Genomic DNA, 24,419 nt, shown 5'->3' on the forward strand with positions numbered 1-24,419 from the left:
ATGATCTGGTGATTGACACTACTGCACCCTATCTGGTAAAAAAAAAACAATATGATGGTAGTGCACTCTAGCATATGACAAGAGAATCAAACATGGCGTTACAAGATGGATGCCATGACGTCATTGTAGCGGAGTATATATTTCTTGGTACTAATGGTGAGGATACGTTGGCTGGTAAATATTGCTGAACATTGATGTCATTTTTACAAGTTAATACACCGGTAATCGAACCCAATATCTGTGTAGTCGATGACGTGTCTTTTATTTAATTATTTTATACAGTATTTTTGAAGTTATACTTCTTTAGGCGCGTTATGAAAAAGTGATGAGAGTGAAATTTTAAAATGCTCGCGCATCACTGTAACACAAAATTAACAGGTTGAAGCTGCGCGCGCACCATGTAACGACATTTTCACGGGAAGATGGTGGACCCACGTGTATAAACATAAACCCACATTAGGCGACATACCAAACGTATTGGTGTGCCAAAAGAAACTTTATGATAATGAAATTACCATGGAATTTTTTTTGGTAAACTAAAATAGTCATAGTAAAGAGTAAATTCCAAGGTTTAAAAAAACACATTATTTTGGTATTACATCAAACATAATACACATTTCCTCGTAACCTTCTGTCAGGACAGTGGTTATACTGCGCGGTCAATATGCTGAAGGGCTCAAAACTCGGCTGTAGGTTTTTTTTTTTTTACTTTTTTTGAAGTTATACTTCTTTAGGCGCGTTATGAAAAAATTATGAGAGTGAAATTTTAAGATGCGCGCGCATCACTGTAACACAAAATTAACAGGTTGAAACTGCCCGCTAAAGCGCTCATTAAGTCTCGAAAAAATGCTACCAACAAAATATAAATAGAACCTCTATTAGTCGCGCATGTTGGCACGCTCGTCGCCTCTGATCACTGTTTTCATATTTATAATATTTATCCACATGTTTCTAGTTTCTACATTCACAACACGTGTTTTAGTTTAATACAAGTGCGAATTATATATATGCTAATAAATTATATTCAGTAGTGATTTAAATTAAATATTTTGATTAATATTATTTACTATTCGTAAATATTAGTAAAAAAAATTGTGCTTATATACTTTTCCAAGTGCTCCAATGTAATTGAGGTTAACTATCCGTATGTATTATTTATTGATATAAATTAAAATATTTTTATTTAATATAATTAATACTAAATATTATAAAATTATTAATGTTAATTATTTATTATTGGTCATTTAATACTTACAAAATAAATAAATAAATTTAATAAAACATTTAATAAAAAATTTGTGATAAAAATTAAAATTAAACATTAAATTAAAATATTTATTTTTAATATGTATTATTAATTTGAATAAATAATAAATATTTATAAAAATAAATGAACAAATTTAATGAAAACATTTTGATAAAAATGAAAAGTGAATATTAAATTAAGAAACTAAATATTTAAAAAAAATGAACAAACTTAATTTAAATTTTTGAATTGATTAGTAGATTTATTTATTTTATAATAAAATATTAAATAATCAATAATAAGTATTAAAAAATAAGAATCATATAATATTTAGTACAAATTATGTCATATATTTATTATTCTCTAAATTTTATTTATTTAATTTTTCAAATTTAAACTGAACTTTATTGACTGTGTTGACTATCTTTTTCCAGCCCTTTTATTATTTTATTGTAATTAATTATTTGCTTGCAATTAAAAACTTTTTTTTAATGATGCCAAAGAAGTATAACTTCTCACGCGCGTACATAAGTAGGTACACTCACCCATTTTTTTTTATAATTTTTTTTCAATTATTTTACATTAATTTCAAATTAGTCTGGTCGGATTCGAACAGGGGACTATGGAGGCCACGATTTATTTTTCAAATAAAATTTTGTTTTTTTATTAGTTTTAATACGTTTTTTTAAGTAATTAGGTACTTAGGAATCGAGGTGCCGAATTTCTGTCGATATATTATATTTCAGTCGTGATTTGAACCAAAAGGTCTAGGTAAAAGTTCATCTTTAGAGGCTTACTGAAGGTTCGTAGGGTAATTTAAGCCTCTTTGAGGACATTTGCCCCTCTTACTTTTCTGGGGAAAATTGGGAAATTTTCCCTTAAAAACGGGAAATTTCCCTTGAAATCGGATAATTTGTAGTCATTTTTGAGTACTTATTAGGAAATGTTTAAATCAAGATGGCAACCGTGATGTCACAATCCAAGATGTTGGACCCCCCAGTCCCAATATACGTTTCGGTACCAAAGCAAGTACCGACATTTATACTTATGTATCCTACTACTCACATTTTCATAGTGATATTTTAGTTATTTTATTGTGAGAATACTGTTATTCAATAAATCACTACATAAAGTAAGTCCTCTAAAATCTAATTGTACACAAATCAAATCGTAACCCAAAAACATTACAAACATAAAAGCCCAACATGACCGCACCTGCCTATAAAACATTTGTAAACATAACCAGTTGATGCTAGCAATTCTTGGTTTCAGCTATACTAGCGCTCTTGTGGCTGTACACGACCCAAAACCTTGATTCACACATGTCGTATAAAGAATTGAGTCACCGTTTTTAACAAAGGAAATATTAGACTTTAGTACCTCTATGGATGTAACATATTACGCTGCATTCTGATAGTTTTATCTAATATAATTTTGCTTGGAATTCTGTGTCAGCTGTATCGAGGTAAGACAGATATTCCATTTTGTGAACATGTATACATTGTTATGTGTTATTCTGCTATTAAAAATTGGCGCTTCATTGTGAAATCTTATTGCGGCTGATAACCTACTGAAATAAAGATTAACTCACAAATTAATCTGGATTTACAATAGTCCGTCACGTCCGTTCGAAATCCACCTGTCCGACACATTTTCGTCCATCAGCGCCCCGCAGCTAGTATGACTTCATTCGTCCGTCATAACATTTTCACAGATCAGTGCAGCCAATAATAGGCTTAAAAACCTAAATATCAGGGGAGAAATTATCGTAAAGTAAAGAGAAACAACATGTGTTGTTGAGAGTTCCCACTTAAAATTAAAATTACTGACAGATTTAATGCACCCACTATCGCAATCTGTAAAGTTCATTGCAAATAAAACCCGTGTCTTATCCTGAAGAGATATATCCTGATGTTGTCTGCTATTTATGTCATACAGGAACTCGTTTATACGTAGCTTACGTAATGTATTAGTAAGTCCCCGGAAAAAATCCAGATTTATAATTAAATTGCTTGGAGGTAAAATTTAACAGCCGTAATTTTACTAAGCAAAATGTGAACACCAAATTGTTAAACGATCAAAACAAACTACACAGGCTTGTAATCTGATAACAAGTGATTGCGCAACCAACCATCCACAGGTTGTCCCAGAACTCATAAAACGGAAAACTTGTAATTGAACAATTAATTACGGTTCCGAATCGAAAATCGAAAATTATTAAATAATATCGTAATTTATGAGTTATATGCATTTTTAAAATATAAAATCCCCACTGTTCACCTAATTATCAAATACGAAGACTACACATTGTTGTTAAGCAAGACCGAGTAATCTTAATATTGATAACAATTTGAAATATAAATCAAACCTTCTAATTTTGAGAAGAAAAAATATTATTTAACGACTTATGCGTAAAAACATTTTAACCAGGTAACTTGGATTATTTAAACTGTAAAAAAAAAGTTTAGTATTATTTTACTTTCAATTATAGTGAATAGTGAATAGTGAATTATTCAGGATTGCGTGAAATAAAATTTAGTCGAAATATCTAATAATTTCATCATCAACCTTATAACTCAGATTGAAAAACAGTAGAAAACAATTTTTTCTCCGGGCTTCCTCTGATGATTAATCTTTATCATGAAAACATACGAAACAGTCACTAATTTGATTCAGAAATGTTTTTTTTTTTCAACAGTGTCAAAGCTTAACAACCGAAAACGTAATGCATAGGCTATATAGAATATTCACAAATTGTGAAGCATAAATTCAATATTTGGCAGGTAATTCCAAAACAAGCATTTATTTTTAGTTAACGTATATCCAGAAACGAAACCCTGCAATGTTACCGACGTGAACAGCAGCGGTCAATTTGAATTGGGTGTAGCCTACTTCAGGACTTCAGGATGTGCAGGTAGGAAACATTGCAGCAGGAGCAGTACGCATCTACCGAGGACACTTCCACAACAGAAATGTGCCGAATAGAAACACCATCGTATGGCTTAACTTGCGACTGCCTGTAACTGGGAGTTCTACAGGCAGGGCGATGTGTATCAGACTGAGCACGGCTCGCTCTAAACATCTGGCGGCTCCCTGCCTCCCGCGGGGCGTATGACCGCCACTGCGATCACGTGTCCTCTCAGCCATGGAGCAGTCCTTGAAGCCCGCCTGGTACAGACGTGCTCTACTGTTATTGTTAGCGCTGGCCAAGGTGCCTGGGTCCCCTCGGGGAATGATTGCTGACCTACGACGTGTCGGAGCTGTAGCCGGCTCTAGTATCTGAGTGATGCTCTCGCCAGGTTACCGAAACGGGCATGTGATGCGAATATATAGCCTCTCCTGCTTACGGCAACCCATAGCCTTCACGCAGCGCCAGTGTTGATATACAAATAGGGCTCTGCCGGGAGTGCCCGATCCTCTGACTTCCTCGGTGTGTCGAAACGGGAATTCTAGTAGGTTAGTAGGCTGTGGATGGGTGGCTGCGCCCTGACCTGCCGAAAATCTATCGGGGGGTTTGGACCCCCAAACCCCAGGTGGTGTCTCAAGACACCTGGTTCATAGTGATGAAACAAATGGTGTGCATGGAATAGCGAAGGGTCGCCGTGGTCGGGCGCAACCCGGGCCTTTTCTTATGAGGCTGTAACCCGGTGGCGGGGGAGAGTCCGAGGTGAGTAACCGAGGATATCTATGTGGCTGAGGGCGGCGGTCTCTGGAACTGTAGGTGGTGCCGGGAACGCACTATACCTGAATGTGAAGGGTACCATGGGACTGATCCTTTGAAGAGACAGATCCCCGCTGAGGTTTTCTTAAACGGCCCTGGATCAGATTATGGAGATGGACTCGTGGTGGCAGTGGTGCTCCTATCGCTTGGAGCACACTCAGAGGAGTCCCCGCTCTAATGACGAGTGGCAGTCGTGAGCTACTTTAATGCTCGGGTACTAGCCTGCAAAGCTAGCAGAGGCGGGTAACCTCGGCTGGATCACGAGCAACTGGGTGACCGAGGGGTCCCAGTGATGTGAAAGGTACGGGCTGTGTCGGTATTTACCGGGCCCACAGTGGGGGGGCTTGCACTGGTGGTGTCCTGGGGTATTCGGCGGCTGGAGGTCTGCGGTGGCGTAGCATGTTGGGATGGGTTCCTCAACCTCTGTGCGTAGCCGTTGGCCTTCAGAACCGTGCCGCGTCTGAATAACGTAAATATTCCAGGTCCATTGGGGCCCATGGGAGCCTCACTACCATGTAAAAAAGATCCACCTCTGGTGTATTTCCAGGTTCGGCCCTTAAGGGAGTAGGTATGGAACCACAGGTGCGCGCAGCTTATAGATCTTGTGATAAACTGTTACTGTTAGCGCCTGTAGCTTGGCAGGGTTTCGTTTCCGGACATATTATTCTTAACAATTGTTTATATTGGCATTCTCTGCCATCCATTAAATTTATGTTCTGCAATTCGGAGAACAAAATGTATAGTATAAATAAAATGTTGGCCTTCTATACACATAAATACTGCTAATTTAAAAGTTTTTGGAACATTTAACTTCAAATATGGGAGATGAAAACGCAAACCAAACGCAAGAAGTTCAAAGTTCGCCAATACTTGAGTTGTGTTTTTGCTCCTTGTGTAATTTATAAAGTGGTAGTTTGGAATGTTGTTACTGAACGATTTGCGTCTTGTCTTCTTGAGTTCCTTGAGTAGTTTATAAACTCGGGCTTACAAATCCGTTAAAAAAACTCAATGGTAAACACTGTAACCTTTCTATACCTTGCCCGATTTATTTTTTAAATTTCGCATAAAGGCTACATATCTTTGTCGTTACCATAGTGGAATTTCCGAAAAAAATTTACATAGTCACTCAAAATTTAAAAAAAAAACTGTTTAAAATTATTTAAAAAATCATTTTAAAAGCACACCATTGATGATTTGCACTGGTTGTCATGGAAAAATCTCAAAATGTACAATGAAGAACACATGGAGAAAAAGCCAATATCACATTATGTCAAATGATACATGCCTAGACAGTACAAATAATTCCAAGAAAAGAAGTTAGACAAAAAATATTAAAGCAAAGCCAAATACAATAGGCTGACAATGACGAGACACTACGCAACAACAACAGTTAATACAGAAAAACAACAACCTTGGACAACACAGCATCGCACAGATGAAACTAAGGATGAAACTATCATCAGGCACAAACAGATTGATTGTTTAGACTGTAAAACAGGGGTTTATATGTCTTTGACCCCTCTCCTTGTGCAGCCAATGACAGCCGAGCACTACTGTCACTACCTTTTCGCTTTTCTCAACCTCAACAGAGGGCAATAAAGGCAAAGGTTTGAAGAGAAGGAAAAAGACTATGTTGAGGTCAGGCAAGTTTAATTGCTGTTAAGTTCTCAAAAGATCAACAAAATCATAACGGTAATATGAGCTCTCCAAAACCTCAAATCACACAACAACAAAGTTACTTTATAACTCAACAGAACTTCCAAAAATATTAAAATATGAATTCAAAATAACTGAGCTCTCATACTGGACAATCAACACAAATGTATTACTTTACTCAACAGCAAAATGATTCCAAGGTAACTTGAAAAATTACATGGGTGAACTGTAGGTAGAAACAGGCAACGTTCGCTGCGTCTTCACATAAGTACATTGTTACCAGAGCATAACATATGCACATTCTCCCTAAAATCGAAACCTACGACAGTTTCTATAAAACCAATTTAAAATTACTCCAGTAATTTTAAAATACTTCAAAAAAAACGCCAAAGAGAATACTTCCAGGTACAACCTTTCCTCACATAGGTAATATTGTAACTGAAAATACCACAGCTAATTATATTACCAAAATATCTTCATATAATATCTTAGTATTAACTTGTAAGTCAGCAAAGAAATATAAATTACTCACCAGACCAAATCCAATACGTTTACATGTAAATAGGCTCTGGCAAAATGCACACTTATTTTATCAGTAAGGTGGATTCATAACACAGACGTAAACAAACACCTGTAACTCAACGTCTCTCAATTAATTATCAAGAAAAATATATCAAGGTAGGTAACCAACTATTAATCCTTGTATCAAGATATTATTAAAGTGGCAGCCTATCTGATATACCATATTATATATTAAATACATAACACAATAATAACATTGATAAATATATATGTCTATAAAATATATCTTGTACGGTTTATTATATTAAAACAATTTAAAGACTTTTATTACAAGCATGAAATCTTAAGTCTCTTATTACTTGCAAGTGTTCAGACCACAACTCTTTGTCGATAGCTTCAAAATTTAACAAAAAAAATTAACTGTGTTCATAGCACCGACAGCCGCAATTAATTTTCCCCAAAAATTTAATGTAAACAACAAAATTATTTTATGACACGTCCAGCTACCTCATTTATTTATTCAGTGATGTATATTTTTTTTGCCCAGCATTATTTAATCCAATATATACTTGATGCATCACTTGGGTGCCTCATTAATTTTAAAAACAGTTAAAACAATAAATAAATACTGCTCATTTTAACTGTCATTATACTATTTCGTAACTATGTATACTGACCATTAACTGCTTAAAAAGTCAGTTGCCCAAGTCACCAGCAACCATAAATAGTACTTTTACAGTCAGACAGGGAAATAGAAAATTACCAAAATTTTTCCCTACTTCCACTTTTCAGGTAATCTCGCTTTTCTTAAAATAAAGCCGGCAATAGTTTCAAAGCCGATCCAAGTCAAAAATTCCGGCAACATGCTTAAAAACCAAATAAAAGTCCAACAATTACTTGTCGATGTGCAGGAACAAACAGGTTTAAAGCCAAAACATTCAGATATTTAAACCTGTTAATTTTTTCGTAAACTCCCTCGAAAAACTCCGGGCATGAAACATGCCACTCCCACAAGTATTGTAAAAGCCTACACGGCTTCTCCTTTTCATATTCAAGACATGCCGAATTCGCAAGCAAAATGGCACGCCCCGACCTCGTAGCATGCAGCACACGACCATCATAATTCGTAGACGAAAATCATCTTGGCTCACTAAACATTAACACTGTTTCAACGAACATAAAATCAACGCCGCAACTAGTCATTTCCTTCACCTGCAACTTGCAGTCGATACACTCTAATTAATCACTTCACGATTTGGCAGCTCGAAGTCCGGTAAAATCGCTAAAATTACAATTTTCTAGTCGCTCGTCCTCCGACAACATGTTACTGCTCTCGTTGTCCAGGCAGTTTCCTTGACAGCTGAACAACAGCCACCTCGCTATCAAAACAAAAGTTCCCTGCTACTACCAATCGAGGAAAAAAAATCCCGCTCGACAAACCCGAGCGCAAAACTCCCGACGCTCCACGCAGAAACAACTACACACGGCACGCCACGCTAGAGCGCCGCTAGAGCGCAGCAACAGCCACATCTCAGCCAACTCACCACAGCTGTAACTCGACAACCAGAAATGTGATGTGCGCAGCACGACACAACTCTGATTGGTCAGACACCCAATAGCTGGCTGGTATCCAACTGCGAGGGTTACTGTTTTGCAATTATTGTTTTTGAGGCAATTTAGTTTCTCAATCTGACTTTTGTTCACCATCCTCGACACACAATTCAATATACATTTACCAACGTGCATTTACCAACAACGACGCACAATTCTATGTAGGGTACTACCTGTATAAATGGTCTTGCAGCATCAGCCTTGCCGTCTGGTTACATTGTATTTCATCATCGTTGCCAGAGCTACCTGTAAGTAGAGCCATAAGGAGTTCCAGGAGATTCGAATGTCAACCGCCTGTCACCTTCCAAAGACGAACACCGGAACACCGGAAGCTCTGTGTGTTTCCTTATTTCGTCTCCATATATTCGGCAAATGAGTCCCAGTGGGTCGTCGTTAGAATTGTATGAAACTATATTTCTCTAAAGGTCGATACGTTTCAGTTTTTCTTTAATATTTTAAGTTCGTTTGAATATTCTATCGTCGCTGTTATTTAACATGTATATCTTTCCTAGAGCGTTTAGTTCAGCATGCTACCAATGGTGGGTATTTTATTTATTTTCTTAAATGCTTTCTCTTGTGTTTTGATAACTATGTAAAGGATTTTTTTGTATCATTGAAGGTAAACGTAATGGATTTGAATTATATTTTGTTTGTTTATTGGAGGATTTCGTCTAAATATGCATCCAATTCGCTCCAATGTGTAAGTACCGTACTCTGACTTACATCCTCCTGATGTAAGGTCTAATATGAATATATGTTGGTCACTTGAACTGATGTCAGTCGTCGTTCACTTCGTAATGTGTCTGTCCAACCTCCTTCAGGCTTCGATACAGTATTCACTGTCGTGGGTAGGGGACGTATAAGTTGTCAGTTATCCCGCACTATTGTGACCTACAAATCTCTTGTGAGGGATAAACGATTGAGTACAGCACCCATTTCACCCATGACAGCTGAATGTCATATAGTTGACTTATCATTCGCATCTGCCTCAATTAGCAAGAGGCTGCAGGTATTCTTAAAAAAGATTATATTTCGAATTGGTTGGATCTAAAATACCAGTTTCAGGCAGCGCTCGTTACGCCTTACAAATGTCTTCCCATTCGGTACCTGTCAGTTGTGAAAGGGCCTATGGTAAATACACACTGCTCCCGCTGCCATTTTTTTTCCACATGCCCGTAAACCATTAACTCATCGGCCATATCTGCGAATGATAAGTTTGCCGTGCTATAGCTGTTTGTCAAATCTGTAATCGCAGCACCATACTCACTAACTGTCAACACTGCGCTGATCGCCCAAGCCAGCGTGCAAACGTACCACAACCAACCTGATACAGTGCTGCACACCAGACTGCTGGTTGCTACTGCATATGGCGCCCGACTCGTCTCCTGCTTCTTGCGGAGTGTTTGTACGCCACTGCGCTGCGATCGCATGTCCTCTCGGCCAATGAAGTGAGCCCCTGAAGCCCGCCAAATTCAAGTTTGCGCGCTACTGTTCGCTCCTATAACTTTACAGGGTTTCGTTTCCAGTTATAAGTTCCTTAACAAAAATGGCTTGTTTTGGCATTCTCTGACAGTTGTTAAATTTAAGCCCCACAGTTTGTGAACACTCTGTATCCTCAAAATCCTTCTTAGTAAAATAGAGGTGACCTTACTGTTGTGTATCCACAGGGTTGTCTACAGTAAGAACGTAGCCAAGGAGGCATGGTAGTCGGCCCTGAACTACAAAAGGTTCTTGCAGTAAAACAAAGTCCAGCTGCCATCCCTTGTTAATAATAATATTTGCATATGTTTCGACTGCTGACCTTTGTATATTCAGTTGCTCCCAAAGTCTGCAGTACAAGGCAGTCATAGTCAGTCATATCAGTTCCTTTTAAAATGCCTTATAGTGTGAGAGGCAGTCTTGTTAATTGACACAATGGTCAGGATACCATTTTTCGAGTTTGTCGCTGGTGAATTCTTTGAACTCCTGAGTTTTTTTTTACGTTAAGAACATTTGTAGCCACTGCATCCGCACAACAGGAGCAGAAAAGTGTGCTGCTACACTTTTGTGATGCATGTTCGTACACCTGGCATATAACGCAACGTGTTTGCATAATTGAGTTCCTCCTGAACTGAGCAGAACTACCGACACCGGGTGGCTGGCGACAGGCATGCGACTCGTAGCGGCAGTGGCGTGCTGCGTGTTGCTGGCGGGATCCACAGCTTGGCAGGAGCGACTGCCTCAGGAGGAGGAGCTGGAGGCAGGCGGCGACAACCAGACTGAGCAGGACTACCAGGACGACTACGCCGCCCAGTGGGCCGCAGCTTCGCCGCAGTGGGTTAACGAAGCCGTGCGCGACGTCGCCTACTACCTACGCTCGCACAAGTTCAACGACTATGACCGCCGCTTCTTCACCAGCCCCGCCAACGTCACCAAGGTCGGGTGCTCGGGGAATGTTTCTGTGGCTCATTGGTGGCCCTGATCACTGGTTCATTACACTCGTCTGGCGAGGGGATCCCAGCCCCAGCATCATGACTCACATTTACGATCACTGAGTCAGCACTCTGCATGCTAATGTGAAACTGACAATACTATTACAAAGTAGTAGAATTTCACTATTAAAACTGCTCTAAACCAATTCACAGTTAATTAATTTTTAGCATTTTCAGCCATATTTTACGTATTCACAATAGTGATAACAAATTTTTATCAAGTAAACTATCTTGAAGGTCCTAACGGGCCGTGATAACTGAGGCGTCAACGCTCTGTTCCTACCTACCTTTGGTATGAGTTCGTTCATTAGCAATCATTCAGTAGCCATTCATTTGGTTTGGAGTCCTATATAATATTGGGATACAATCTACTTAAACCGTTCTGTTTAAAGCCCTAAGACGTAAGCCACAGGCCTTACCTTTACCGTAGAGTCAATGTAAAGGGAAAAATGCAAAATGAACAGAAATTGATTTTTGGGTCCCAGCATAAGAACTGCTTATTTACCCTTAGAGTTTTCAACCAGGTTAATAAGAATTCTAAGAATTACTGTAGACATACATTTTTGTAGAGCTTCACAATCCTTCGCAGAGATACTTACCCACATTGCAACGAATATTCAAAACGCTGGAGCCAAGAGACTTTTCTATCATCTGTAAAACACAGTTTTAATATATTAATTCATAAAAATTAATTATAAATTCGTTGGAACCACTTGGTTTCTCATGCGAAATCACCCCTAAAGCTTAACGCATTATTGTGAACATAGAAGCGTTCTGTAGAGCAAGTAATTTCCTTTGGCATCAGAGGAATGAGTTAAGGTAAGGTCCAAGAAAAGACTCTTGTCGAAGTTAGTTGAAGGTGGCACGACCTGAGGACTTGTACCTGCGGTTCGAGTGAACTTGCCAGCAGTGACTGCAGAGCAGTGTCAGTCGGTGGTGACGAGTCTTGCTCGCTTGTTGCAGCCGCTGTACGCGGGCTTCCCCGACCCGCCTCTCCGCACGCTGCACTGGGAGGTGAACAAGTACTGCTCCGCCAGCTTCCTGTCCTGCCTGCACTACTTGCACGAGGTCAGTCCAGCAGCAGCGTGGCTCGCCCGGGCTCTGCGGGCTCTTCCCCGCTCGCTCCGCGTGTGCCTTGCCACGGCAGCTTCTGTGATCTTCCCTGTTTCGAAGCATGTCAGTGGTAATACATTTATCAAATGAATCATATAAGTAACAAATGTTAGTTTTATAATAATTATATGTGTGAGTCGTGAATTAAGTAATGTAGAAAGTATATATAACAAAATTGAAAGCAAAATAATTCTACAACTGAAAATTATATTTTAATATAAATGAATTATTGTTACCAAACAAAGTTTTTTCAATAGATGGTTAAATATATTATTTTTCCATCACTATATAGTAATTTTATTATTTTTAACAGTGAACTTAGTAATAAACGTTTATGAATAATGCAACTAAACATTTTTACTATCTTCTCGTAATTTATCTTGAGATTCAATATAAATTATTACTCTTTCTCAAGTTCATGTTAAATAGTACATTATTTGTTTTACTTTGCAGAAAAGCAGTTTCTGTTATAAGTGTTTCAGTAATATTATGTATTCTCTTTGTGTAATATTGTATGATACTAAGTTAAAGTTGTATATCTATTATATATCAGATTATTCCTAAGCACGTAATTAAGGACGACAGTTTGGTTTTCGAATGTAGAGAAACTTTTCATGCTGCTATTTTGTCAACTCAATTAATACTAATAGGTGAGTGGTAAAATTCATTAATATTTGCCATACATCAAGAATACAGATTATTTATTCATGTTCTCATTTGACAGAGAAGTATATTACGGATGGCGATATCAGTTGGGCTGAGTATGAGAGAAATAAACATGAAAAATATAGATAAGAATGATTTAATATTATAATGCTTTATTGATTTGTTAGATCATACTAAACACTTTTGTTCATGTTAGTAGTGTAAAATAGGGGCTTCTGGCCCCATGCTATCCTTATGGAACTATGGATTGATGGCTTATTGGCTTGTTGGCTTGCCAATCGTAAGGATTCGGCCATGTTAGGACATTTCCTTTGCTCATGATCGGAACTTTGGTGGTAATTTTTGACGTCGCCATATCTGCCATCTTGGAATTCACAATTTTTAAAAATCTGTAATTATTTACCTATAAATTTGTAAACAATTCCAAAAATCATTTTTAAAAATATTTTTATTAAAATATTTTTATTAAAATAATTATTAATTCGATTGATTTCTATCCTTGGTTCATACATTCTCAATGCAAAAATTGTAATTTCAGGTAAAATGTATTTATTCAGTAAAATATTGTGAATAAATCCTAAACGAGTTATAAATTCTTTATCTAACATCCTGCAATAGATTCGACCGATTATTGTCCTTGGTTCGATCCTTGCTTGATACAAAAAGGGTAATTTTATGTTAAATAAACTATTTGAAAATCGTGAAAAATCCTCAAATCTGCTTAAATTCCTCATCCACCAGTCACCAGTAAGCTGGCGATGCCATCTTGGAAATTCGTAAATTTTCAGCTAGAAATTCGGGGAAAAATTCTTTAAGCAAAAAATAGATAATTTAAACAATATTACTAAAAAAAAAGTGACAGATTTAAAAAATAAAATTAAAAAATTCAAAATATAATTTTATTATGTAATTTCTACAACAACAAAAAACCGAACAAATTACAAGAGTTTCTTGATTTTTGCTATCTTTAGAAGTCGAAGCAAGTCCTTAGCCTGACTTGAAAAGTGTTTTCAGGGCAGATATACACGACAGTCGATTAACCAGGCACGGCCAATCAGTGGCCAGGCACATCTAGTCGGTGGCCAGCCACATCAAATTGGTTGTGTAGGGACATCAGATAGGTTGGAAGACACATCAGTCGGATGATCAGGCTAACCCGTCAAATTGCAGGCCAGGTACGCCCAGTTGGTAGCTAGGTACATCTATTCGGTGTCCAGGAACGCACTTCCAGTAGGTAGCAAGGCACATTAATGTCTATTCAGTAGCCAGACACATAGTCGACAACAAGGCACATTCAGTTTGTGGCCGACAGGTCCAGTTATCAGCTAGGCATGTCCAGTCAGCGAACAGGCAAGACCAGTTGTTGGTTAGACATATCATGTTGGTGGTAAGTTATGTCAAGTCGATGGCCAGGCATATAATAAAAATGATGAGAGGATTCATAAATATTTAAATCAATTACGAAATTGGATGAATACCAAAATGATCGATGTGACTTCCAGAGTGAATGCAGTTGAAGAGAATCTAGTTCAGTTGCAATCAAACTGTAATAACATTGTTGTGAAGTTATACCATAAAAGGTACAATAAATTAGAGAAGAATTAGTGGCGATGGTAGAGAGTAATAGTGAAAAGCATCAAGTCTTAAAGGAGCTTGTTGAGTCAGTTGATAGGAGGGTATATTATCTGGAGAGTAACATCCAAGCACTAAACTTACAGCAGGTTCCACAAACTGATGATGGGAATGCAAGTAGTAATGTTGCAGCACAGAAAGCTATTGTCAATCACAACCTACCTCCGCAGTTACCAACAACGGCACAAGTAAACTTTACCAATAATATACCACAGGCTATAGGTGCAATGGACCCAGTTACTTAAATTCACCACCCAGCCAAATATTGGGTGGAGGCAATGCTCACATTTTCCACTTCATCACACGAAAATCCAATCATATTTCTGAAGCAACTCGATGAATATGCTAGTATGTTTAACCTTACCGAACAAGAAAAACTTCGATCTCTCAGTTAATGTTTAAAACATCATGCATTTTTGGTGGGAGTTAGTTCAACACACCACCACTGTTTTTGAGTCATTCCGCGGTAACTTTTTTTAGCAATACTATAACATGAAGATGTAAAGAAATCTGAGAGCACAAATTCATTTAGAACACTATGACATGTGCAAGAATAAATCTCTTGAGGCTCATGTGAGTAACATGTTTTAAAAGACCCATTATCTAGATTTACCGATGAGTGATGAAGAATTTGAAGCGATAATTTGGCCTTGAATGCCGATTCATTACTAAGTACACTTGACAAGCAAAAATTACAACAGTAGCACAGAAATTCGAGGAATGCTCCTAACCTTTGATCGTTTAGATTGATTAAATAAACATTCCCTGTTTCATGAGTCTGGAGAATCTACATTTCATTCAAAGAATCCATTAGTTTATAATAACCCACACGGAAATCAACAGATCCAACCAACTTACAATCATTTCCGACAAGATTATAGAAACCCCAACGTCAGTACTTTCACCTGTAAATGGCAGGGGAAAAGGAAATTTTATGGAAAAAAAATCAAAGGAACGAAGGCCCACAATACTAACAAAATCAACACGAGTCCTCTGATGGTATAACACGAGGAAGGTAAAATAAATGGTGGAATAAATTGTGACATTATGAGGACAACGGCTCCGAGGAACAAGGGAGAAGAGAGAATACCCGGCAGAGTTATCATCAGCAGAGAATATCAAATATGTCCAAATGTATACTCAAAGCTCCATCGATCGAATATAGTTAACTACCTCAACCCAGTATGGTTAGTGACCAGCAAGGAAACTGCCCACAACACGACACAGCCTTTACTTATAAAAACTACCTCACCAATGGCATTAATTGGGCATCTTCAGCATCAACAAACAAGGAAGAATACTTCACGTGACAGGAGCTGCTTAATCCAACAGCATCACTGTATTCACCTAAGGGAAATTTAGGAAGATTGGGTGTGACATCACAATTGTTTGGACCAACCAAGGATACCAACTCATTGTCCAACTAGACAGGGTCGTGAAACAACACCCCGATAATCGATCCAGTATCGTGATATAGGGATGAACCAAAACTTACATTTAGGTGTACAGAATATGTAAGTTTTCTGTGTACAGTAATTTTAAAGTAAAACAAAAGAGAATTTTCGGAAAATGAAATCCCCGATGAAATTAAAAATCGCATCAGTACACTATGTTCAGAACTAAAACCAAGCATTAACGGAACATAAGTACCTGTACTGTTAGATATAGGTGCAGAAGTTACTTGTGTTAGTGAAGAGCTAATAAAAGTAATTGAGCGAGATGAAACTAAAGTACCATTTATTCCTGTACCAGGAATGCAATTTTTAGGAATAATGTCGAATTCTAGTCCGATTATAAATCTACAAGCATTGTTTCATGTTACTGGATTAGGTGAAACCAAGATAACTTCAACTGCTTTAGTAGTAGGAGGTTTGGCCAAAAACATTAATTCTAGGCATATATGATTTTTGATCCAATAAAAGATACGATTAGACTTCGGAAATTGGAAGATATCAGCGAATAGCCACGAAATACCAACGATTATTTCAACATATAGTTGGCAAATCATAGGTAACTTCGTAGGGTTAATCAGTAACTACCTCAAGACTATGCAAGTCATTAATTTGAAAATACATGTGTTAATAGTGATGGTAGATGTTCTGAAGCTAGCAGTACATTGAGTTACAATAATAAATGACCAACATAAACAGCATTTACTACAGCTGTTGATACATCATTGTCAAACATTTTCTAATAAATCCAGATTAAATAAGATATAAACTGCTAGGATATCAGTCAAAGATAACTAGCCATTTCACGAAAGTATTATTCAATGCCTGTTAAGTACACTACCGAACCCGAGGATACTTAAAGCTGATGTTAGATTGGAATAGCATCATATGCGAATCAAGTCCTTACTCCAATCCTATGGTGTGCATTAGGAAAAAAGATGGTTAAGTAAGACCTTGTTTGAATCGCGAGAGTCCACAGCATACCAGCGAGATTCTTAGGTTATATAAAGGAGTAAAGTATCTAACCACCTTAGATTTATCCGCCGGATATTGGCCGATTCCGCTGGGACACACATCACAGAAGTTCACAGCCTTTCCTTTTTAGATATCAAAAATTTATTTTTCAAGTAATGCCTTTTTGGTTTTGTAATGCTGTCTCTGAATTTACAAAGTGCCTTGACAAAATATTTGGGTCACACTGTAAAACATTCCCGCGAACATATGTGGATGATATCATGATTACTTCATCCAGTTGTGATGAGCACTTGTAGCATCTTAACATCGTGTTGTCAAGGTTATCCGAAGCAGACATGATGGTAAAGTTGCGAAAGTCCGTATTTTGTAGGAGAGAACTGCTTTTCTTATAACATATTCTGACCCTTCGGAATAAAAACAGCTCCAAATAAATTAAAAGTCATAACAGAAATACCTTCACCTCGAAATATATGGCAACTATACATTTTTTTTGGGCATCATCGGGTTTTATATCAATTATTCAAACAAAGTTACTATAATTGCATTACCTCCGTTTGCATTGTTAAAGAATGATACAACATAGACATTGGATAAGTCTGAACAAATAGCATTTCAGGATCTGAAAGATCATCTTCTCACTGAACACATAATTTATCATTCTGTACAAGGCAAAGAATTTTGCTGTACACCGATGCATATGCCAACGCATTGGGCTTCAAACTGGCACAATGCGACAAGTAGGATGCTAAGTCCAGCCAAAATAAATTACTCAGTAACTGAGAAAGAAGCACCTGCCATCGTTTGGTCACTGCAGAAGTTTAGGGATTTACTATTGGGCGAACAAATCAAGTTATTAACTGACCATCAGGATCTAATGTTCATAAAAGCAGTAACATTTGTTGGAAGTCGATTTACATGCTGGTACCTTTTACTACAAGTATACAATTTAGAAATATAACTTCTTAAAGGAACAGAGATTACAGTTGCTGACTATTTAAGTCGTATGCCAGACGTATATGTCGACAACATAATTCCTGAAACACATCCTAAGAAATCCTTAGTTGCGCCAGTAATTAATCCAAAATTACTGCAGAATTCACAATTGATAGTATTGTTTAAAAATTTGAAGGTCACGCATATTGTTTAGGTCATGGATAATTTAAAAAATTGCGATACCGATGACAAGATGCATAAGTTATTCTGTATATATGCAGATAAAATATTGTTCTTCCATGATAAAAACAATCATATATTTTATAACTATTGGAAACTGGTTATTACAGTTACTAACAGAAATCAAGTGATACGAGAAATACATGTGAATCTGAGGTATCTGTTATAAAAAAAATTTACGTAGCAATATAAAGACAATTATTTTGGCCCAATATGTACCGAAACATAACACAAGTCACTGCAGGTTGTGTAATTTGTCAAAAGGCTAAGAACACATAGGAACATCTACGGGGTTAATCACAACCTATTTTATATTTAAAAAAAATGGAATTATTGTCATTTGACATTTTTGGACCACTACTTGCATCCAAATCAGGGGTTTAAAAATATCTTTGTTGACATGAATATTTTCTCCAAGTATACCAAATTGCATCCCATTGTCCAGGTCAATGCAAAAACTCTTTTCAACAAATTCAACTGTTTATAGAAACTATCGGTAAGCAAGAATGTGTATTATCAGATCACAGTACTCAGTTTATCAGTGTAATATGGCAACAGGGATTGTTGAAGTTAGGTATCACACCTACAATGTTGTCCACATGTCACCCCCAGAACAAACCTGTGGAGCAGCAGATGCTCAATCTAGAAAATTTAATGAAGACATATTGTCATGAGCACCAACAAGAATGTAGAGATTATTTACCAATAATAGAGTGAATGATGAATCATACCATACATTCAGCTACAGGTTTAACTCCTACGAAATTTTAACTCGTGATAGATAGGAGACTTTGCCACCAACGATGTTACCTACTTGTGAGGAAACACAAGGAGCAGAATATGAAACAGAGATTACACAGAAATAAATCGAAAATTTCATACGATAACGATTAAATTCAGTTGCAGAATCGAGAAAAAACAAAAACCATCACAAATCAAGAAACTCCAATAGGAGATTTGGTACTGAAACGTACCACACCCACTAGTAATTTGTGGAAGAATATAACAAAAAAAAACTATTTCTTCTGTATGTCAGACCATACAAAATTAGGGAAGAAATCAATAACAATTGTTATTCTTTGGAACCAATAGAGTATGAACAATGGGTAGGAAATCACAGCATTAATCAGCTACAAGAATATAAATAATCTATAATGTTACCTAAAGAATAAGTTATGAAGGATAATATATGCATGGAGCACTAGAATATGGTATATGTATTTAAACTGAAATACGTCAACTTTAAAATTTGATTGTTTTATTCGCCATTTATTTTGTACAAGCGAGGATAAACACGGAAGTATGGAATAACCAATAATTTGTAGTGAGATTATTTAGGTATTATTATTATTATGTCGACCATTAAACATACTGCTGGTATTTGGCAGAATTGAGGAGAGATTCTCTATTTTGGGGTTGTTAACATGTGGGTGCTGATATGCACTGACCTGAGTAGCCCTAAAGCTATGTGGAATGCCTATGCTTGTGGTAACCTGAGGGTAATCATTGATTTATTTTTGACCAATTGTTGACATCTCATTATACTTGGCTATGTTCACCATACTTGAGTAAATTTGGATTTTGGTATGTGGGATTTAAGATATAAATGTGAACATTGTATAACTGAATAATATTATAAAGTATTATATACCAAACTAATCAACTCTACAACATAATATGAATATTCTGAAACTAGAAGGGATGTTCATTTGCTGATGTTGTTGTAATATGATCTAGTAATAACTGCTATTCGAGAACCATACTAGTAGGAAAGGTTTTTTTAACTGTAGGAAAGCCTACGATGTGATCTTTTTAGGGTGATAGAAATATGTATAGATTTAGCTAACAATTCTAACTATAGTAACCAAGTATGGAACAAAAAAATTAGTTATATTTTAGGTACCACATTACAACTAGCACAACCTTGCAGAATGCACTGCAAGCGGAGTTGCGGCCAGCAAATGTCACGTTGGTGTAGACATTTTGGAATACTGTGTGCGCAGAAGCCGCTTAAGAGGAGTTGCGGTAAACAGAGGACACGGTGGTGTAGACAATTGGCAACACTGTGCGCAGAAGGCAGGCACTGCAGGCAAAGTTGTGGCGCGCAGAGGACACGGTGGTGTAGACAATTGGCAACACTGTGTGCGCAGAAGGCACTGCAGGCTGTGTTACACTCCTCAGTCTCTCCTGATGACTGGGGGTAACTAGTGGATCTTTTGGTTTCAGAAGGCAAAATAATGATATCGTCTAGACATTAGTTCCTCTGTTTTTATTTTACTTTTGATTATTTTCATATTATATTATATGAGCGGATTAACAAAAAGACATATACAACATGGATAAAAAAACCACATTATTAAACGAATGGGCCGGCCCTTATTAGAGAATTAAATAGATCTTTAACATAATTTAAATAAAATTCGTAACAATAAACTGACTCGCAGTCCCAGGATCTTTCAAGTCCTAATGATAAATTAATTGCTGGCTGTCTGATCTGTTCAACGTCATGATTCCCTGCTAGTCCGAAAAGGTTTTAAAAACTGAAGGGCTGGCAGATTGAAGGTTGCTGGACGAAATGGAACAGCTGACGGGATGTCAGAGGGCCTTAGTCATCCGGCCTGTGGAGACTGATCTGGTCCTAGGAATGCGTCCGGTTCTTGTAAACTGGTCCGGTACTTGTACCCAGGTCCGGTACTTGTAAACTGGTCCGGTACTTGTAAACTGGTCCGGCACTTGTACCCTGTCTGTGAACAGATCCGAAACACATATGTTCAGGACTGATTCACAGACAGTTGGTGAAATAGGCAGAAAGTGCCTTCTAGTCACGATGATGGTTGGGGAGTAAAGGTAGTAAAAACTCACCAAACAGGGTGATGTCTTCCAGGATCTGCACGGGTGTTGAGCACACGGACCCGTCGCGGATGTTTTATGATTTTAAAAAATTAATTATTCATAATGACTATAACATGACTACTCGAGCTAGATCTACACGGACTGACTAACACCTAAACAATACCGTTGTGGGAATCATCCCTTGTCTAGTTGATCACATCTTAAAAGAAAAACGGAGAGGCGTCCTGATGACGTAGATGCGAAATAGTCAGCCCAGAATCGCGGCACCCAGTAAATTTGGGGCGGCAGAGACTCGTAATTAAAAGGCGACATTATAGAAAGAAAGGGGGAGGCTTCGGCTTTCGGACCGAAAGGTTCCGAAGGTTACCGAGGGGCTTGTCGATGAAGGCTGACTTCGATATCTCGAAGTTGGTGGTACCGGCCGATGTCAGCATGACCTACTGAGGTGTGGCTGAACTGAGTTGAGGTCGACTCAGACGAGGCGACTGCTAGCAGCATGTGGCTTATGGAGCGGACTGAGCCAGTCTCTGGTGGCCTGGGAAAAAACTACTGGGTACTGGTTGCTGCGGGAGATGCCAGGGGGCAGGCGTTTAGCGAGCATTCAAACCCCCAGGGAAAGTGATTCGCAAAACTACCGCCAGGTGGCATAAGCATGTACTTTTGGGACTAGTATCGTGGCCATAGGGACAGGCCGACCCTGGCTAGGGTTAGTGGCCGGTCATCGCTCTGGGCCAGTGTTCCCAGGAAAACTTGGAGAGGGGGTGTGTGTGGGGACTGCTGTGGTAGTGGAAAAGAGGCTCTTCTTAGCCCGGAGGCGTGACTGAACGTTGGCGAAGATGATTCGAGATCATGTCAAGAAGTGCTCGCGTCAGGCGAGGTCTTGTAAGTAGCCTGCCCTGAGAGCTTGCAGGACCTAACAGTTCTCGTCACGGATCGGAGGCGAATTACAGGCGACGTTCGTGCGCCAAGGCAGGGTTAAAACGATACCCGGACTGATTGGCAAAGACTCGGCAAAAATCGGATCTAGGGCTGTGAAAAATTGGGGAGAAAGGTCTGACAAAGGTTGAATGGGAGTGTACAGGAGGAGGAACAAGTTTAAGTTCTTGCAGCAAAATAATGACTGGTGACATTATTTAATTTTTAAAAAATTCAAATTTTATTATTATGCCAAAAATACTAGTTGGCAGCACAAGGCAGAATTGCGGCGCGCAGAGGACACGGTGGTGTAGACAATTGGCAACACTGTGTGCGCAGAAGGCGCTGCAGGCAGAGTTGCGGCGTGCAGAGGACATGGTGGTGTAGACAATTGGCAACACTGTGCGCAGAAGGCACTGCAGGCAGAGTTGCGGCGCGCAGAGGACACGGTGGTGTAGACAATTGGCAACACTGTGTGCGCAGAAGGCGCTGCAGGCAGAGTTGCGGCACGCAGAGTACACGGTGGTGTAGACAATTGGCAACACTGTGTGCGCAGAAGGCGCTGCAGGCAGAGTTGCGGCGTGCAGAGGACATGGTGGTGTAGACAATTGGCAACACTGTGCGCAGAAGGCACTGCAGGCAGAGTTGCGGCGCGCAGAGGACACGGTGGTGTAGACAAATGGCAACACTGTATGCGCAGAAGACGCTGCAGGCAGAGTTGCGGTGCGCAGAGGACACGGTGGTGTAGACAATTGGCAACACTGTGTGCGCAGAAGGCGCTGCAGGCAGAGTTGCGGCGCGCAGAGGACACGGTGGTGTAGACAATTGGCAACACTGTGTGCGCAGAAGGCGCTGCAGGCAGAGTTGCGGCGCGCAGAGGACACGGTGGTGTAGACAATTGGCAACACTGTGTGCGCAGAAGGCGCTGCAGGCAGAGTTGCGGCGCGCAGAGGACACGGTGGTGTAGACAATTGGCAACACTGTGTGCGCAGAAGGCGCTGCAGGCAGAGTTGCGGCGCGCAGAGGACACGGTGGTGTAGACAATTGGCAACACTGTGTGCGCAGAAGGCGCTGCAGGCAGAGTTGCGGCGCGTAGAGGACACGGTGGTGTAGACAATTGGCAACACTGTGTGCGCAGAAGGCGCTGCAGGCAGAGTTGCGGCGCGCAGAGGACACGGTGGTGCTGGTGCTGTCGGGGGCGGTGAAGGACGAGCAGCAGGAGGACGAGGCAGAACTGGCGTGCCAGAAGCACCGGCGGCTAGACTGGGTGGGCGCCCAGCCCTTCCACGGCCATTTGGAGCGCTTCCAGTGGCGGGTCTGTGCATACACCTCTGCTGTCCGCTAACACTTGTGTACTTATACTCTTTTCTATTTAACTACCTGTAAATAGTGATTGAAATGTGTGTTAATGCTCAGATGGTCTCATACATTTGGTTAGTTAGTAGCATTTATCAAGGAAAGTAGTTTCTTGAATAGAGTTTTTTTAGAAATTGCACATTTGTTTTAAATTGGTTTTATTTATAACTTGGTTTGTTCTAAATGTAGTTTAGTTTTGTTTATATAGATTTAAATAACATTTAGTGTTGTAATTTTATTAATTTTAAGACAATATAACAGTGCTTCCAAGATTATTGTGGGCTTCTTACCGCTTATTCATTCCACTTTGGCCATGTGGAATAGGGGAGAGCGGGGATACATTGGACATTTTTTACATTACGAACAATATATTTTTTGTAATCAAAATTTTTAGATTTTCCCATTGCAAATAAATTACTTAAACGTTCTGCTATCAAAAGGATGTGATATTGATGCTACATTATGTGACATTACAACAACAAAAATAAAGAAAGAGAAGAGTGTACGCTGTCCAATGTATCCCCATATGCGGGGTTACATTGGACATGAGAAGGGGATTGTTTGGACAAAGTAAGGACTCAAAGAAATCATTGATTTTATTGAAAACACTAATTATTTTAGAACTTATTTACTTTACATAAGTATTAAAGACTAAAAAAAAAAAACAGAAATTTTAGGTTTATACAATTTTTATACCAACAAAATGAAGCAAAATAAATTCCAAACACTAACTTTTGAACATTTGTGCTCAAAAATAGTAAATGTTATTCTGAGGATAGATATGCATATCTTTAAAAAGCTCTCAGTGAAAAACAGTAATATTTTTATATAAAAAAACAAATGATATCCTTAGGCTTATGTGTTTGATAAGATTATGGGCTTTAGAGATATCTAGCCTATAAAGTCAAACAAAATAAATGTTTAACCAATGTGATCAAACTTGTTTAATATTTTTGACTTTAAGTAATATCGTCCCCTTCGAGCAGAAATCAAGGATATTTTACAGCAAATATCCGCAGTACAAACAACTGATTTATCCTGCACATTAGGAAAAACTA

The 24,419-nt window shown here is 38.5% G+C and overlaps 1 protein-coding gene across 2 annotated transcripts in view; it reads left to right on the forward strand.

Moving 5' to 3' along the window:
* The first annotated feature begins 2,602 nt into the window (after positions 1–2,602).
* LOC134527441 (uncharacterized) overlaps positions 2,603–24,419 on the forward strand; it is an 84,102-nt gene continuing 62,285 nt past the window's right edge. The window contains exons 1-4 of one of the 2 annotated variants that reach the window (XM_063360126.1): positions 2,603–2,711; positions 10,904–11,172; positions 12,191–12,295; positions 23,144–23,320. In XM_063360126.1, the coding sequence (XP_063216196.1) occupies positions 10,906–11,172; positions 12,191–12,295; positions 23,144–23,320 (549 nt within the window). In that variant the 5' untranslated portion in view covers positions 2,603–2,711; positions 10,904–10,905. Of the gene's footprint in view, positions 2,712–10,874; positions 11,173–12,190; positions 12,296–23,143; positions 23,321–24,419 lie in introns of both variants that reach the window. The other variant, XM_063360125.1, reaches the window with a different exon arrangement.

The sequence above is a fragment of the Bacillus rossius genome, chromosome 1 (assembly GCF_032445375.1).
Source record: "Bacillus rossius redtenbacheri isolate Brsri chromosome 1, Brsri_v3, whole genome shotgun sequence".
Lineage (NCBI taxonomy): Eukaryota > Metazoa > Arthropoda > Insecta > Phasmatodea > Bacillidae > Bacillus > Bacillus rossius.